Genomic DNA, 14,672 nt, shown 5'->3' on the forward strand with positions numbered 1-14,672 from the left:
TAGGATAAAGGTGAATAATCCTAGTAAGGACATCATACTACATCCAACCAAGCCTATTAAAGTTAGGGAGGTGCACTAAGATAGCCTATCAATGTTACCGTTGGAAGATGCACCAAAATCCCATCCACCTCATCTTTTAATAGAAATAGGAGGATCGATATAAGGACCCAACACTCTTGAAGCATAGCTAGGTGGGCATCCTCAAGTTACCAAACTTGAGAATGGAGAAAATGGAAAAATACACTAGGATAGCCTAGTAGTGTTACCCTTGGAAGATGCATCAAAATCCCCTCCACCTCATCCTTTAACAAAAATAGGAGGATCGATACAAGGACCCAACACTCTTGAAGTATAGCTAGGTGGGAATACTCAAGACACCAAACTTGAGAATGGAGAAAATAGAAAAATACATGGCAACTCACAATATCATAGAAGGCCTTGCATATGTGGTCGCATAGGTCATCTACATGCCTCGCCTCTAATGTGGAACCTCCCCTACTTCATGATTTACCATTATTTATAACACAAATATGTGAAAAATATATCTAGATCCTATGGCATGCTAAAGAGGATTCCATTCACTTTGGATGGCCCTTTGCGCACCATCAAGTTTGCATCTACTAAAGCCTATATGCAACAATTATAAGAATAGAAGCATGCTACCTTAATGAACATAATAAAGATGTCCAACATGTTGGGAATGCTAGCACATACCTTCAAGTCGCAAGAAGAAAAAGGGTTGCAAATGTAAAAAAATTTAGAATGCACAATGCACATCTCACAACCTTTTTTTGGAATGTGACATGTCAACGCTCATTTGCGAACCACACAAAAAGTGCCACATGTCACAATTGTCACTAACATGTCATGCATGCCACTTATAATTGCCACATGTCAATATGGACAATGGTTGGCTGAGAATTCCATCAAGCTTGCCATGTGTCACCTCCCAACGATTGACATGTCTAATTATCATAAGGGCTAGTCTTCTAATCAACCTTTAAAAGTATTTGTCTATTCAACCTCTATTCAAAAGTCTCTATGCAAGGTACTTGGTTTCCTGGTCAGCATTACTACGCTATAAAACTCATCTCTCTCATCCTATATGGTTTTGTCAACATCCACTAGCTCTCACCAAGTCATGTAGGTAGAGTCGTACCACCTACTCAACCTCTTATTTAGTGAACAACTAAAATAATGAACTATTTGAATTTGTGTGTTTTGGTGAACAATCTCGAAATGCCCCTCAACTTTTAAAATTTACTAAAAGAATATGTAATTTGTTTCAAACTACTCAAACATTTATATGATTCCTTCTTTTCTACGCAAAGAACCTAGCTTTCACCATTGAAGCAGCTCAAGATTAATGGCACATCTCCATAAATCATATAATAAGCTTCCATATCTTCTCGTATTGTACCATCAAAAGTACTACTCATTCAATCATATAGCATTTATAAAACACAATTATCTTCATACAAGCTTCCAAAGTACGACTATTAAATATTTTCTATAAAAATAAAAATACCAAGGGATAAATATATTGAGAAATTTGACCAAATGAGAGGGACGATTTAGGAATTTTGACCGAATTGGAAAGTATATTGGAAATTCTAATCAACCATAAGCAATCTAGTAATCATTAATGTTCATAATTAAGGAAATAGTTTGGAAATTGTATCAAAAAGTTTGGAAATAATTTAGGAAATAGTCACGAATGCGAAGATTTGAGAGAAGAAACACCCTCTTCCAAGCTTACTTCAAAGAATCCATGTGATTCGTCACTGTCTGTATAAGTGCTCCTTCTCTGTCGTCTTTTTTGGTGTCTTCTCCTACAACCATAAATTCAAAAGCCATGCGATTCATCACTGTCTACATAAACGCTCGTTCTCTGTCGCCTTTTCTGGTGTCTTCTCCATGCAATCATACATTCAAAAACCAGAACTCTCGACTAAAACTGTGTGTGTTGCACTGGATCTCTGAGCATTTGGATGCTTATGATGCATTCCAAATTAGACCCAAAATTACATAAGTGATGCTGAAAGCCATGGTAACCAAAAGTATGGGACATGGAAATAATCGATAAGAGAATTTTCGCATTAAAAATCAGGAACAATGTGCTTCGTACGTAACATTACAAGAAGGTTTCTATGTCCTTTCTTGCAGCAGAGTTATTGAATCATCACTGCCTGCACCATCGCCAATCCAGAATCCCAAGGTAATGATGCACAGGATGCTCATAGCCTGACTCCCAACCAGTACAGTTCACTACTGTAAACTGCTGTAACCTTTCCAGGCTGAGAAAACAATAAAAAACACTCCTAACACCAGGAATAAGGTAGCAGCACCATAGCCCTCCTCCTGTATGATATTTACAATTGCAAAGGGGAAGCGAGGCACAAAAACACCACTAGCCTACGAAAAACCATTTCCCAAAGAACCTTCTGGTCTAATCTGATAGACACACAATTTTTAAGGAAAAACTTCAAATCAAAGTCCATTCATTCTCCTTAAACTCTCCTGCCTTCTCCTCACCCACTGACGATCCAGGTTGTGCTAATCTTTTTTCAAAGAAAGATGATTTAGCTTCAAGAAAACGTGTCAGTATATTAGACCCATTTTCAGGTTTGGATTGCGAGGTCGGCTGCTCACGGGCAAGCCTTTTGAGCAAACTCCGTTCATTTGTGATCAGGTTGCTGTAGTATCGACTACCTCTTTCTGTAAGCATAGCGATTGCCCCTGCTCCATCACATTCTCTGGAGCGAGGTACTTTCAAATCTTGCAGATTCTCAGGCGGGCACTGCAACATAGTCTCTATGGTCTCATACACCTGCACCACAAAACACTTGTCAAGAGCTCATCAGGCATCATGTTGCCATTACTGACTGACAAGCTGAGTCCCTTGCAGATACCTGGCATAATTGTTCAAGGTCATCAACCTCTATTCCTTTCTTGCATGTTGAAACAATGAATTCTCGGCACTCACTGAACTGCCATCCAACTGAACTTCTGAATAAAGGTGACGACTCTGCAATGGCAAATCCAGTGCTGAGCTGTAAACATGCAACAAGAAAATGCCAGCAAACCCTACGTTAGCTGAGACAAACAAACCTGTGTTCAAATTTCAAGGCCAATTAAAGAATATGTACTCACAACAGCCTTAAACATCTGTCTGAACAAATCAGCTGGTGGTATATCCTCCAACTCATTTAATGTATTCTCCCTGCAATCAACAAATGTCATTAACGTTCTTCAAACTTTAGAAGGTGAAGCATTGGAATGAAGAAAAGTAACAGAACTGACACTGCAAGGTCCTCGTCAAACAGTGGAGCCTGTCTGGCTGCAGGGACTGCTTTTGCTGAAACCCAAAGTTCTTGCCAGAGGTTACCTATGTAGCCGTGAAGAGACAACAAAGGAACTCAATTAGGCATACAAATAAATGCCCAAAAATGAAACATGCAAGTTAAATCCTGTGAAAACAAAGACCATCAGGGACTTGTCAGAGAAGATTTTAAAAACTTCCAGTCAGGCCTGTGTCCTCAAGTATGGTAGGACACCCCCTACAACAAACAATGAGAAATCCTCACCCCAAGATGAAGAGGACTCCTAAATAAGAAATTTACAAATGCCGCACTAAATTGGAACACCAATCTAGAAGCATGGATTTCAAAATTTCTTTGAAGTTGCTCAGGCCCACTCTTTAACAAAAGGAAAGCTGAAGGCATGAGTTGCGAGTGCAAAAAAAGACACAGCTGACAGAACATAGCCTCAAAAAAGGATGAGAATTATCTGATTTTAGATCACAATGAGCAGAAACCAGCACTTGTAAATGCTACTGACATGTTTATCACATAAATCAAATTCTCCAAGACCATTTCATGAGAGTTTAATGCACACTGCAGAAGGGGAAGAGAACAGGCAGAAGAATGTGAAAGAGTGCAACTTCACATTGAACAGTTGTTTTATATAATGCAAACCTATCTAGCCTTTCTAAAGAATGTGATTTTCAAACAAGAAGCAAAACAAGTGCAAGAAGCTAGATACCTTCTGATTGCATCCTTGTGCTGAGGTACCCTCGTGATCCAGAATCTTTCTTCAGATCCTTACCCGGAGAGCCTGTGACACAATCTTGTCTCCAATCAAGTGGTGAATACCACCTAACAAAATCCTCCAATATGCAACCAGGATTTGCAGCCTATTGATACAACTATCATTATATAATAAGTATTTATTGAAATCCATTAACAAAACAAAGACAGCCCACTCTTTCCCTTGCACATATCGTAGTTTGCAAAAACGTGCACGAACAACATGTGCATATATTATCTCACCTTAAAAGCCTGCATGTCTGAAAGAAGCTGTGAACATCCAGCACCAACACTGAAATTCAAACCCCCCCCAAAAAAAAAAAAAACCGAACTTCAATGAACCTTTCCAACAGATAAACAGAATATCTTACTAGGCCTCTGATTGAGAATCTCATTGTTTTTCTTGTGGAGATCTTGTACGAATCTCAACAGATAGTGTGGTATCAAAATTCAGAAACGCATGGTATACTTGGGATCAAATCCAGACATGAAACACACTGCCCATTAAATTTTTGATATTTGCAGGAACTACTCGTTTTTTCTAACAGGCATAAAGTACAGAGGGCCAGGGAGTAAAGAGGCGAGTACAGAAACCCAACAATAGGCTGGCACTGCAGCCTTCCAGATTTTTAAATAGCTCACAGGGCACTTTCTTATATACCCAACTAATCCAAGCATGCCTCAAAATTAAGATCAAGAGAATGGACTTCCTGGTCCAACTTAAGAGCTAGTTTGATATCAGGATTTGGTCAGAAAAGCATACAGTCAGCACTGGAAGAGGCTACTTTATGGGTGAAACCCTATGCAAGAGTTCTGCTTGGCTTGTAGTTACGTGATCAGCACTGGTGATATGGAATGCCAGAGCTCATTCCAAAGCTCGCTCGTAGATTGTAAAGGCTCAGAAGGTGAGTTCAGTGCATGGTTCACATGGCTTGACGGTGAAAATACCCCTATCTGCTGTACATGTTTGTTGTTTTGACACTATTCATAATGATTTAGGGCTCAGTTAGAAATGATATGTCATATTTGGTAGTGCAATTTCCAGGGGAGTCATTTGGGTGAACGAAAACGTGTCTATTATTCCAGAAGAATACAATAATAGCTACTGTTACAATGATAGATTTCAGTGAACAAAAACATGTCTATTATTCCAAAAGCACTACAATGACAGCTACTGGTCCAATGTTGTTTTCAACAATGGCCCCGTAACTTCGGGATTGAGTGATCTACAGCACAGCCACAGAAATACACCCACAACATAGACTGAGCCTCTAAATTATCCATTTGGAAAATGAATTGCTGCATAAAACTGCATAGATGTTTCAATCGCACTGCTTGAGAAACTAGCACAGTTGGATGCCCTTGAGACAAGACAAGCAACCTTTTCAAACTTTGGAAATCAGCTAGAAATGCTTACCTATAAGCAGCAATTCTGTAAAATCAAAGTTACTAGGAAGCAAGGTGTTAACTTGCTTCCTCTGTCTAGCCCAACCATGTGTTTGCCTTACCGGTATAAGTTGTCTAATATCAGCTTTCATAGAATATCCTAATTTGACCATTCAAAATCATTAAGCGCATACAAAATTATTCAGCGCACCTTACCATGAGAATGCATTATAATTCAGCCAATAAATATACTGGTTTGAAAGAAAAGATTTCAATACTGTATGGGCTAACCTTCCAGTCCTCAAAATGAGTTCCTCGGTTTCCTTGATGAGATCTTCAGTTAGTACTGGCCCTTTCTGTAAGCATGTGTGCAACCATTATACCTGGATTTCATTATTTGACTCAAATGTGGCCCATCAGAGATGATACAGAGTTTGAAACAATGCTTACCTGAGTTACAGGTGAATATACTTGCTCCCCAGTTTCAAGCATTCTCAAATTTGCAGCTGGACAATCTGCTCCAAGTCTCATGAGCAACTGCCCTTCCTTTCCCTTTACAAACAACCTAGAGGGCTCAAGGGTCCCATCAATATGTACAACTCGCTGGGAAGCACCATCTGCATCACCAGCATTCAGGAGTCCCATGCGTTCAGCACCCTCACTTAAAGCATCTAGCATTGCTAAATCTGTAGCATGGCGCTTCTGCCTTGCAATGCAGCAATTGATAACTTGAAGTTTCTGATGTAGAAGGCAGTAGCGCAAGTCTGGGATTGCCTCCACTGGAAGCCTTGGAATTGGTTGTCCATCCTCCCAACATCGCCTCAGCTGCAAAATTGGAGATTGATAACTCTAAGAACTACACACTATCCGCCTCTTCAAAATTCCATTTATACAGTATTGATCCTTAGGTAAAGAAAAGAAAATAATAGGACACAAAGTACATAACACAGTCCAGAAAATAAACTTATCAGGTAAAATCTGTACAGCTGTATGGCATCCACACCAGAACACTCATGGAAGACAGACTACAAATGACTAGCAACTGCTGCAACTAGATATTGACTGGCAACATTAGCTTGATAGGTTGTGCCCAGTTTTCCATAGATGCCAGTCTTCTAGGCATTATCCCTTTTTGTGTTTTGTCATCACTTCCATCTTATATCCGCAACAACCTCACTCGTTATGCAGGGGCTTATTATTTTACTCAGGCTCTAAATCTATGCAGTTCCTTCAGGCTTTCATTCACTCTTGTATTTAGCATTCATTTCCTGCATCCATACATTCTCACACTTTTTGCAACAAAACACTACAAATACAAACCATCTGCCTTTTATTAAAAATCACAAGTTCATCTCATATGAGAATGTATACAAAAGGAATGCACTTAAGAATGGCAGAGGGAACTAAGAATTTTGAGCACATTATCATCAATATTTATTTATTGTATCAAGGAAGAATTCGTTTGATCACATAGAAAAATATTCTGGATCAGTTCCCAAAATCTAACCTCAGCAACCACTCTATACCAAAACTCTGTCATCATACGCCCTGTTGTCAGACCACCCATAATTTCTGCAAGCTGTGAAACAAAGGATCCTGGTGGTGTTGCATGCATCTCCTCTGGAAGTTTTGAAAGTGTTGCTTCACACCAGGTTTCCAAATTTACAAAATCCCCTCTTTGCACTGTATCTACATGTAGTGAGGCATCTTTAAACTTAGATAGTGACCAAGGTAACAGCTAATTATCTGAACCAAAGTCTAATCTTATGTCCAAAGCCACTCCCTGAAAAAAGCTTACCTGCCTCAAAAAGAGACATTAAATAACCCTGGACCTCATCAGTTCTATAAGATTTTGAATCTTTGCTATCTCGAAGGATTGAATTCTTCATGGCTGCAAGGCCTGAAACAAGCCCACCGCTTTGAAGGAAGTCCCTATCAATTTTCCCAACTGCTACCAATTCTTTTACCTTGTCAGCAGAATTTGCTACCCTGCAAAGAGTAAACTTAGCAGTTTCAGTGGATAAATAAATATAGACAATCTACCAGTGAAATGTGACTTTCTATTAACATGGCAAAGGAAGCACACTCTGTATTAAGTACTGGGTTTACACTACAGATTTACTCTAAGCATAGACATCACAAACAAACCTTCAGCTCCTCACCCACCAACCTCAACCACAAGTGAATGCTTTCCTTCAATATGCTAATAGCACGATTCAAGTCTAGCCACATAAATTTTTCTGACAGACACTGCTTCTTAGGGGATGCTATAAATAGTTCTACAATACAAAAGACATGACAATTTGTATGGGCTTGAAAGATACTCACTCAATCACCGCCGCTAGTCTTCGTAAAAGCTTCGAAGAAGGAAGTGCCAACACAGAGGTTGCCTTCTGGTATGCTGCTTCCTCTAGTGGATCTTTTTTGGGACTCTGCAAGCCACTGCATGATATTAACTAGCTATTGAAGTTGAAGTTTGTATGCATTGGCAGAATGTTAAAAGGTGAAAAATAAAAAACAACTTGCTGAATAGATGTTTCTGGAAGCATACAATGAACTCTTATGCCTTCTTTTTATCTGAGATGGTGCAAAGCTGAAGAATAGGAATTACTAACCTCAGATTGAGGATAGCATGGGACTGAATCTTGATGTGACTTGTAACTGTTTGCAGATAATTCAAACCCTTCCTGCTTCATTAGGTCAACTGCCATAAAATAGTATCTCCAAAACTCATGCTCCTTCATTTTCTCGGGCACATAGTGCAGCTTCAAATTTTCTATCTCCTTATCATACTGCAGCGTTTCAGATCATTTATATAAGAAAATAGCCTTCAGCCATGATAATATCACCTAAAGCAGTGAGCCAGTATCACTTTTGACCACTAGAAATTTTCAGTTTTCAGACTCTGCTCTCATTACTCTCATATATTTGCTAGGTAGTTGTTTGGTATAATTCACATGCATTCATCACAGGATGGTTCTATTAAATTGAATGTTCCTCCTTTAGAGGCACTTCAAAGCCAAACTAGTAAGTTTTGGTAGAGCAACTGAAAAGTAATTCATAAACCCCATGTGACTTGAACTAGCATATTCAAATTGATTAGACAGATTCGTTAGGCTTGATGAAGACATGAATATCACAAGATTGTTCAGAACTGTGAACCCGATAGATTACCTCAAGAATCTCCTTTTGGGCCATCACTTTTATCGATGCATGTTCTGCTCCTTTTTGCTCATGGTTGGAGGGGTTGGTGCTCTTACCACTCTGTTTCAACAAATTCTATGATTACACAAAGCTTTTCCAGGCATTTACCACACAGAGTTTGCAGGAATCATTCATAACCAGAAATGTAATAAAGGCACTACACACACAATGCTATTTTCAATCACCGCCTTTACTAAATATCTATTGGTCATATTTTACGAAATGTTCCATTTGCAAGTTTTCACAAACTGATCATCCACACCCCTCCAGCAACAATTGTGTCCTTACTTTATTTGTGCAAATTTCTAACACCTCCATAGTCATCAATAAGAATTTAACTGTTTTTTGATTTTTCAAAAACAACTTGAATTATGAGACCTAGAAATAAATCCAAGCACATTACCCCACTTTCCAGCATCAAGTACTGAATCATAAATGATCCATTGGCTGGTGGATTTTGGCAGCACTGCACATTGCACACAGTCCCCCCTTGAAGCATAGGCCAACTTTAGAAGGGACACTAATCCCACCAATCTTACAGCATCCTTTGCCCCTCTCACAACAGCTCGTCCCTTTCCTCACTGAATCAGCCAATATCTATTTTCTCTCCCTCTCTCCATCCATCCATCCCTCTCATTTTACCACATTTTGTATGCCCAACAGAAAACTATCATTTATGTAAAATGACTTTGTAGAATCGGTAATTTAACCTCGGTCTCACTGCTGTGAAGTGTCTCCTGCAACCGTTGATTAGGGCAGGTCTTCAGAGGTACTGAATTGCCTTTCACGGAACCATCTACAGATTAATCAGGAGGTTCTAAAAACATTAGTCCAATATTCAGTGATCAATCTACAACACACCATCCCCATAATAACCAGCCTATGATATATTAACATTCAAGTAAGGAAAGGAAATGGCTTCAAAGGATGTCAAAACACTCTTCTGAAACCTACTGTTACTTAAAGCTACTAGTTGCACTATCCAAAATTGTTTGAAAATGAGAATTCAGAATAACACAGTTTATCAGTAGTTTCATAAATCGGTAAAGCTGATCAGAATCCTATACACACAATGATTGAAAGTTAAGGGAAAGTTACAATGTCACATGCACAACATATTTGCTAAAAAATAAGTTAACATGCTGAGAATGACAACCTTCAAGCTCCACAAAATTAATTTCTATATTTGGTTGTAGCAAGGACATAAAATACTGCACTTTCAATCACTCAAAGGCCAGCAGGGCTCCAGAATGAGGAGTGGTTTGATGAGAGCTCTGATATGAAATGTAATTCACAAAATAAATCACAAAACAAACAACTCTTTGAGGCTAAGCACCCAGTTAAGTGCTGACACAAGTGTAAACTTTTGTTGTCTCAACTAGGTTGTGAAACTAGCAAACTGATTCTAGTTCTAGCTTGCTTCTCATGTCACTCCACTAGAGCACACAGAGGCATCAAAAGTGGTCATCCCCACCTACTTCCCTTTAGAGTTAGGCCAAAGATCAATAGTAGATTATGGACTGAAACATGTAGACCAAAGCATGTAACACCGATCAACTAAATTGACCACAAAGTAACTAGCCTGATATCAAAACCACAAGGCTGGTGCTTGATCAATCATTAAGAATTCAACCTCATTTGTTGTCAAAGCTAATATTACAAAATTTAGTGTGCATAAAATGACAAGGCTTGAGTGCCCAAATTTCCAACACACGCTAGAACAACATGAAATCCAAGTATCCACCTTCCTTTGAGCTTCCACAAATGGAAGCATCAAAGCTCAAGAACCATTTCCTAGTTTGATGAAAATTGAGCAAGAAACAGTATCGAATAAGATGATCCAAAAATTGAAGATATGGGGTGTTGACAAAACAAAGAAATGACCTAAATGATTTAATTAAACCTCACCTAGCTTTATTTATTAAAATAAGCTCTAATTCTGGTATCCCTAGCTCTTGGCATGGTAAACATTGCACAAATATTGAAGGATTTGAGAGCAAGCATGCAAAGGAGTGAAGTTTTGATAGTGGACAAGTGTGCAATCAATGTGGTTCAAGGGCACGGTAAAAAGAACAACGTGTAATGTGAAACTTTCATTAAAATTTAAAGTTTGGACCTTAGGATTGAGTTGTCAAAAGTGGATGCAACAATGGAAGCATGAAAGAATGTCGAAATAAACTGTTGGATACAAGACAAAATAGAAAGGAAAGAGAAAACACAAGAAGACTGCAAAGGAGAACTCAAAGATATGCTTGGGAAATGGGCAAGGTAAAAGGAACAAGGTGCAATGTGAAACTTTCATTAAAATTCAAAGTTTTGACCTTAGGATTGAGTAGTGATTAGTCTCGCTAGCATAATTTGCTAAAATAATCACCATAATAACCACAAAAAAAACCTACTCTAGCACACTAGAACACATGCTAAACTCACTCATGAGCTGACTATAATTGCTAACACCCTCTCTCAAATCACGGGTCGTGATCTAATACAATACAATGATAATGAGTCATCATAGTCCATATAACAAAGAACACCAAAATAGGGTCATGAATACCCAAGTAATGGATGATCAAGCTACCACCAAGGTGCCTCGGAGAGAACCTGATGTCGATGTTGATGTCGATCATACCAGCTCCCAAAAATAGAAAACATGAGAGAGCATGTATAATGAGGATGAGAGAGAGAGAGAGAGAGAGAGAGAGAGAGAGAGAGAGGAAATGGAGATATGGGGAGACAAAGAGGAAAAGAGAGGAGGGATATATAGATGAGAAAGTAATTACGTAATAAAGAGAAGCCCAAGAGAATATATATACATGTTGAGGTGGTATAGAGAGAGAGTGGCAACCATTGATGATTAATGGATCATTTATAACAATATTTTCCTTCGTAAAGATTCTCCAAGGAGTTATACATTTCATAGGGATTTATAACGAGTTTCCATGGCCTCTACATTGAGCTCCAAGAGCTATACTTAAGTTTGGAACCCTAATCACTAGATCAACCTTTGAGCCACACACATGTACCTTCTAGCTCCAATTGAAAAGATCTCTCTACCTTTGTAAATCTCCTATCAAAATCTTTGTATGGAATTAAGCACTCTCTCTTCAAAGATAAGACCTCTCCTTGTTTTCCTTTTTTCATGTCTCATGTCACAAGCTCAATCGCCCATGACCTGTACGAAGATTTGTTAGTTATTATTCAACTCCCATTAGTAAACACACATCATTGTGTATAAGAGTGTATGTTTAGTTGTGAACATCTTTTTCACCACCTAATCAAATATGGGTCAAAAGTTTACGTGCATATCTTAGTCTATGTATTGAGACCTAAGTTTTATACTTTAAGATCAATTATCTATCACATCAATCTATTAGTTTGTGTTGTGCACCTGTAAGAGTTCTCTCTCTCTCTCTCTCTCTCTCTCTCTCTCTCTCTCTCTCTCTCTCTCTCTCTCTCTCTGTGTGCCATGGTGTGCCATTCACATTGGATGCTGATCTTCACTACCCAACACTCACCATCTTCTTTAAGGAGGTAAGCATGCGGTCTGTTAGTAGTATAGCCTATGTATTGAGACCTAAGTTTCATACTTTAAGATCAATTATCTATCACATCAATCTATTAGTTTGTGTTGTGCACCTGTAAGAGTTCTCTCTCTCTCTCTCTCTCTCTCTCTCTCTCTCTCTCTCTCTCTCTTTGCCATGGTGTGCCATTCACATTGGATGTTGATCTTCACTACCCAACACTCGCCATCTTCTTTAAGGAGGTGAGCATGTGGTCTGTTAGTAGTATAGTAAGCTCACGAGTGAGTCTAGACTGTGTTTCACTAAGGCCGACATTACAGTGTTTTTGAAGCATTTTTTAATTGGTCATTTCTATGGTGATTTAGACATTTATTGCTGGTTGATAGTATTTCATGCTGGCCGACCTAGTCACATTTATGGTATTATATTGTGCTATATTATGGGTTGCTCCTCCACAGTTCATTCATTCATCACTTGCAGATTGCAGTGCATGGTCTGTTGAGCTAAAAATGCGTTAGCTTGACTTAAACAGCCCCAAAACATGCTTAATTAATGAAGAAAACCTTTTATTTTAAAATTTAAAAAGAAACACGATCCTAGAGAGTTACCGTGTCCCACATGCAAAACCCTAATTTGGGTGCCCCAATCTTTCTATAAATAGGCATGCAGCCCACCACTCTCCCTAATCTCATTTTTTGCAAATTTCAGGTCTTTCAACTTGCTGCCCACACCCTAGACGCAAAGGACATCACAGTCCAAGCTGGCCATTGCTGTCTACAACAGTTTGTTCACTGTTCAGAGCTGATATCAGCCTACTAACTGCTGCTACTGGTCTTCCTTGTTGTCGCAAGCCTACCACATCATCAACCAGCCTACATTTGCTGTCTAGAGCTGCCGCCTGCACAGTTTTCTCTCTCCTTAACTGTCACCTTCTCCTGCAAGCTGTTGCCCAACCTAAATAGACTGCATTTTGCTATTTTTTCTCTCCTTGCCTGCATTTTTAGTCTCTCTCTCTCCTCACTTGCATTTTTAGTCTTTCGCTCTCTTGCACTGCCGCCTACATCAGATCCAGCCTTCCTTGGCTGCGCTTGCTAGTGTTCGACATCCAAATGCTGCCTTGTTGCATTTTAGGATCCAATTGGAGTACAACACTCTCCTGCTCATTACCCCTACCTTAATCCTCTGGATAGGGAGTTTGTGGTGCAGTATTCACTCTCCGCATAGTGTGTTTGCTGCATGAGCATTGTATATTCAACAATCATTCATTTCATTATTATCTATGTTCATTGTCTCTAAGTCACCCTAACCCTAGTTGTATTCTGTGTTATCAGTTTGTGCTTTGTCATACAATTGATTTTTTGTTTTTGTGTTTAGAGCATCTCGTCACATGGTATCAGAGCCAAGTTCTCTTTGAGAAACTTTGGACTTGATTGGAGAGCTCATTCGCAAAAGCAAAAACAACAAAAGGTTCAAATGACTTCAAACACCAACACACTGCTCCAAACCCCATAACCAAGCATGTCAAAAAACAAGCAGGAGTGGGCCTCCCAGCTTGCCCCTACTAGATCTGGCATGGGTGTAAAAACTTTGGACTACCATGGAGTCCATCGATCGTACGAGATTTCAGCCTCTAAGTACAATCTTATCCTTATGCATAGAGCTCAATAACAAACTGAAGGTAAGCTTGAGTTTCCTCCTTTAGATTTAATGCACAGAACTATTGACCATGTAGGTACGACAAAATCTTCACTTTGGACTGGCCATCCTCAAGTGAAAACTCGCACAAATTACATACCACTTCCATCTTACTTCTTTTCTCTAGTGCCAAATAAGCACAATCTCATTTATGATTCTATGGTATCTAATTCTTCTATTCCTCGTGGTTTGGGAGATCCGCTTGAAGAAGGGGTATCAATTTGGTCTAGGGGTTGCCTAAAATACCTACATAACATCTTCTGGTTTGAAAGTAATGAGGAAGATAGATATTTCTTTGAAAACTCCAAACAAGGTAAGAAAAAGAAGCAAGAACTTATAAGTATCCCTCAGTCTTCCTTTTCCTTCAAATAATTTTGTTTCTCATGGTCATATTGGAGTAGGTACATCTCATTTTGTTGCATTTAATGGACAAAAGAAACCAATGATGTTTCCCATATCTTCACCCATCACAAATACATTTGGGCTTCCACCCATCCCTCCCTCATCTTCCGTTGCACATTCCTTTCAGCGTCCATTAAGTGCATCTATGTATTCACCGCTTACCACATCGAGGGGTCCTCCATTAGGCACAGCCTTTAGGGCTTCTTCTTTCTCCTATTTGGGTGGTGTACACATCGAGGGGTCCTCCATTGGGCACAATCTTTAGGGCTCCTTCTTTCTCCTATTCGGGTGGTGTATCCATGATGGAAGATCATCCTCCTACATACACTTTCGAGTTTTCCGCCTCCAACGCATTCTTCTAAGTGTGGATCATTTA

At 39.2% G+C, this 14,672-nt stretch overlaps 1 protein-coding gene across 2 annotated transcripts in view; it reads right to left on the minus strand.

The window, feature by feature from the left end:
• Positions 1-1,613: 1,613 nt before the first annotated feature.
• LOC148027530 (Rab3 GTPase-activating protein catalytic subunit) overlaps positions 1,614-14,672 on the minus strand; it is a 33,834-nt gene continuing 20,775 nt past the window's right edge. Inside the window, exons 4-17 of one of the 2 annotated variants that reach the window (XM_087689260.1) lie at positions 9,389-9,474; positions 8,649-8,738; positions 8,090-8,266; positions 7,803-7,906; positions 7,273-7,463; positions 6,982-7,163; positions 5,925-6,299; positions 5,766-5,830; positions 4,332-4,380; positions 4,045-4,195; positions 3,304-3,388; positions 3,154-3,223; positions 2,913-3,053; positions 1,614-2,830 (exon numbers count right to left, since the gene is read on the minus strand). In XM_087689260.1, the coding sequence (XP_087545386.1) occupies positions 2,486-2,830; positions 2,913-3,053; positions 3,154-3,223; positions 3,304-3,388; positions 4,045-4,195; positions 4,332-4,380; positions 5,766-5,830; positions 5,925-6,299; positions 6,982-7,163; positions 7,273-7,463; positions 7,803-7,906; positions 8,090-8,266; positions 8,649-8,738; positions 9,389-9,474 (2,111 nt within the window). In that variant the 3' untranslated portion in view covers positions 1,614-2,485. The remainder of the gene's footprint in view (positions 2,831-2,912; positions 3,054-3,153; positions 3,224-3,303; positions 3,389-4,044; positions 4,196-4,331; positions 4,381-5,765; positions 5,831-5,924; positions 6,300-6,981; positions 7,164-7,272; positions 7,464-7,802; positions 7,907-8,089; positions 8,267-8,648; positions 8,739-9,388; positions 9,475-14,672) is intronic. The other variant, XM_087689261.1, reaches the window with a different exon arrangement.

The sequence above is a fragment of the Lygodium microphyllum genome, chromosome 12, assembly GCF_053477565.2.
Source record: "Lygodium microphyllum isolate KBCC chromosome 12, Lygodium_microphyllum_v1.1.10, whole genome shotgun sequence".
Classification (NCBI taxonomy): Eukaryota; Viridiplantae; Streptophyta; class Polypodiopsida; order Schizaeales; family Lygodiaceae; genus Lygodium; species Lygodium microphyllum.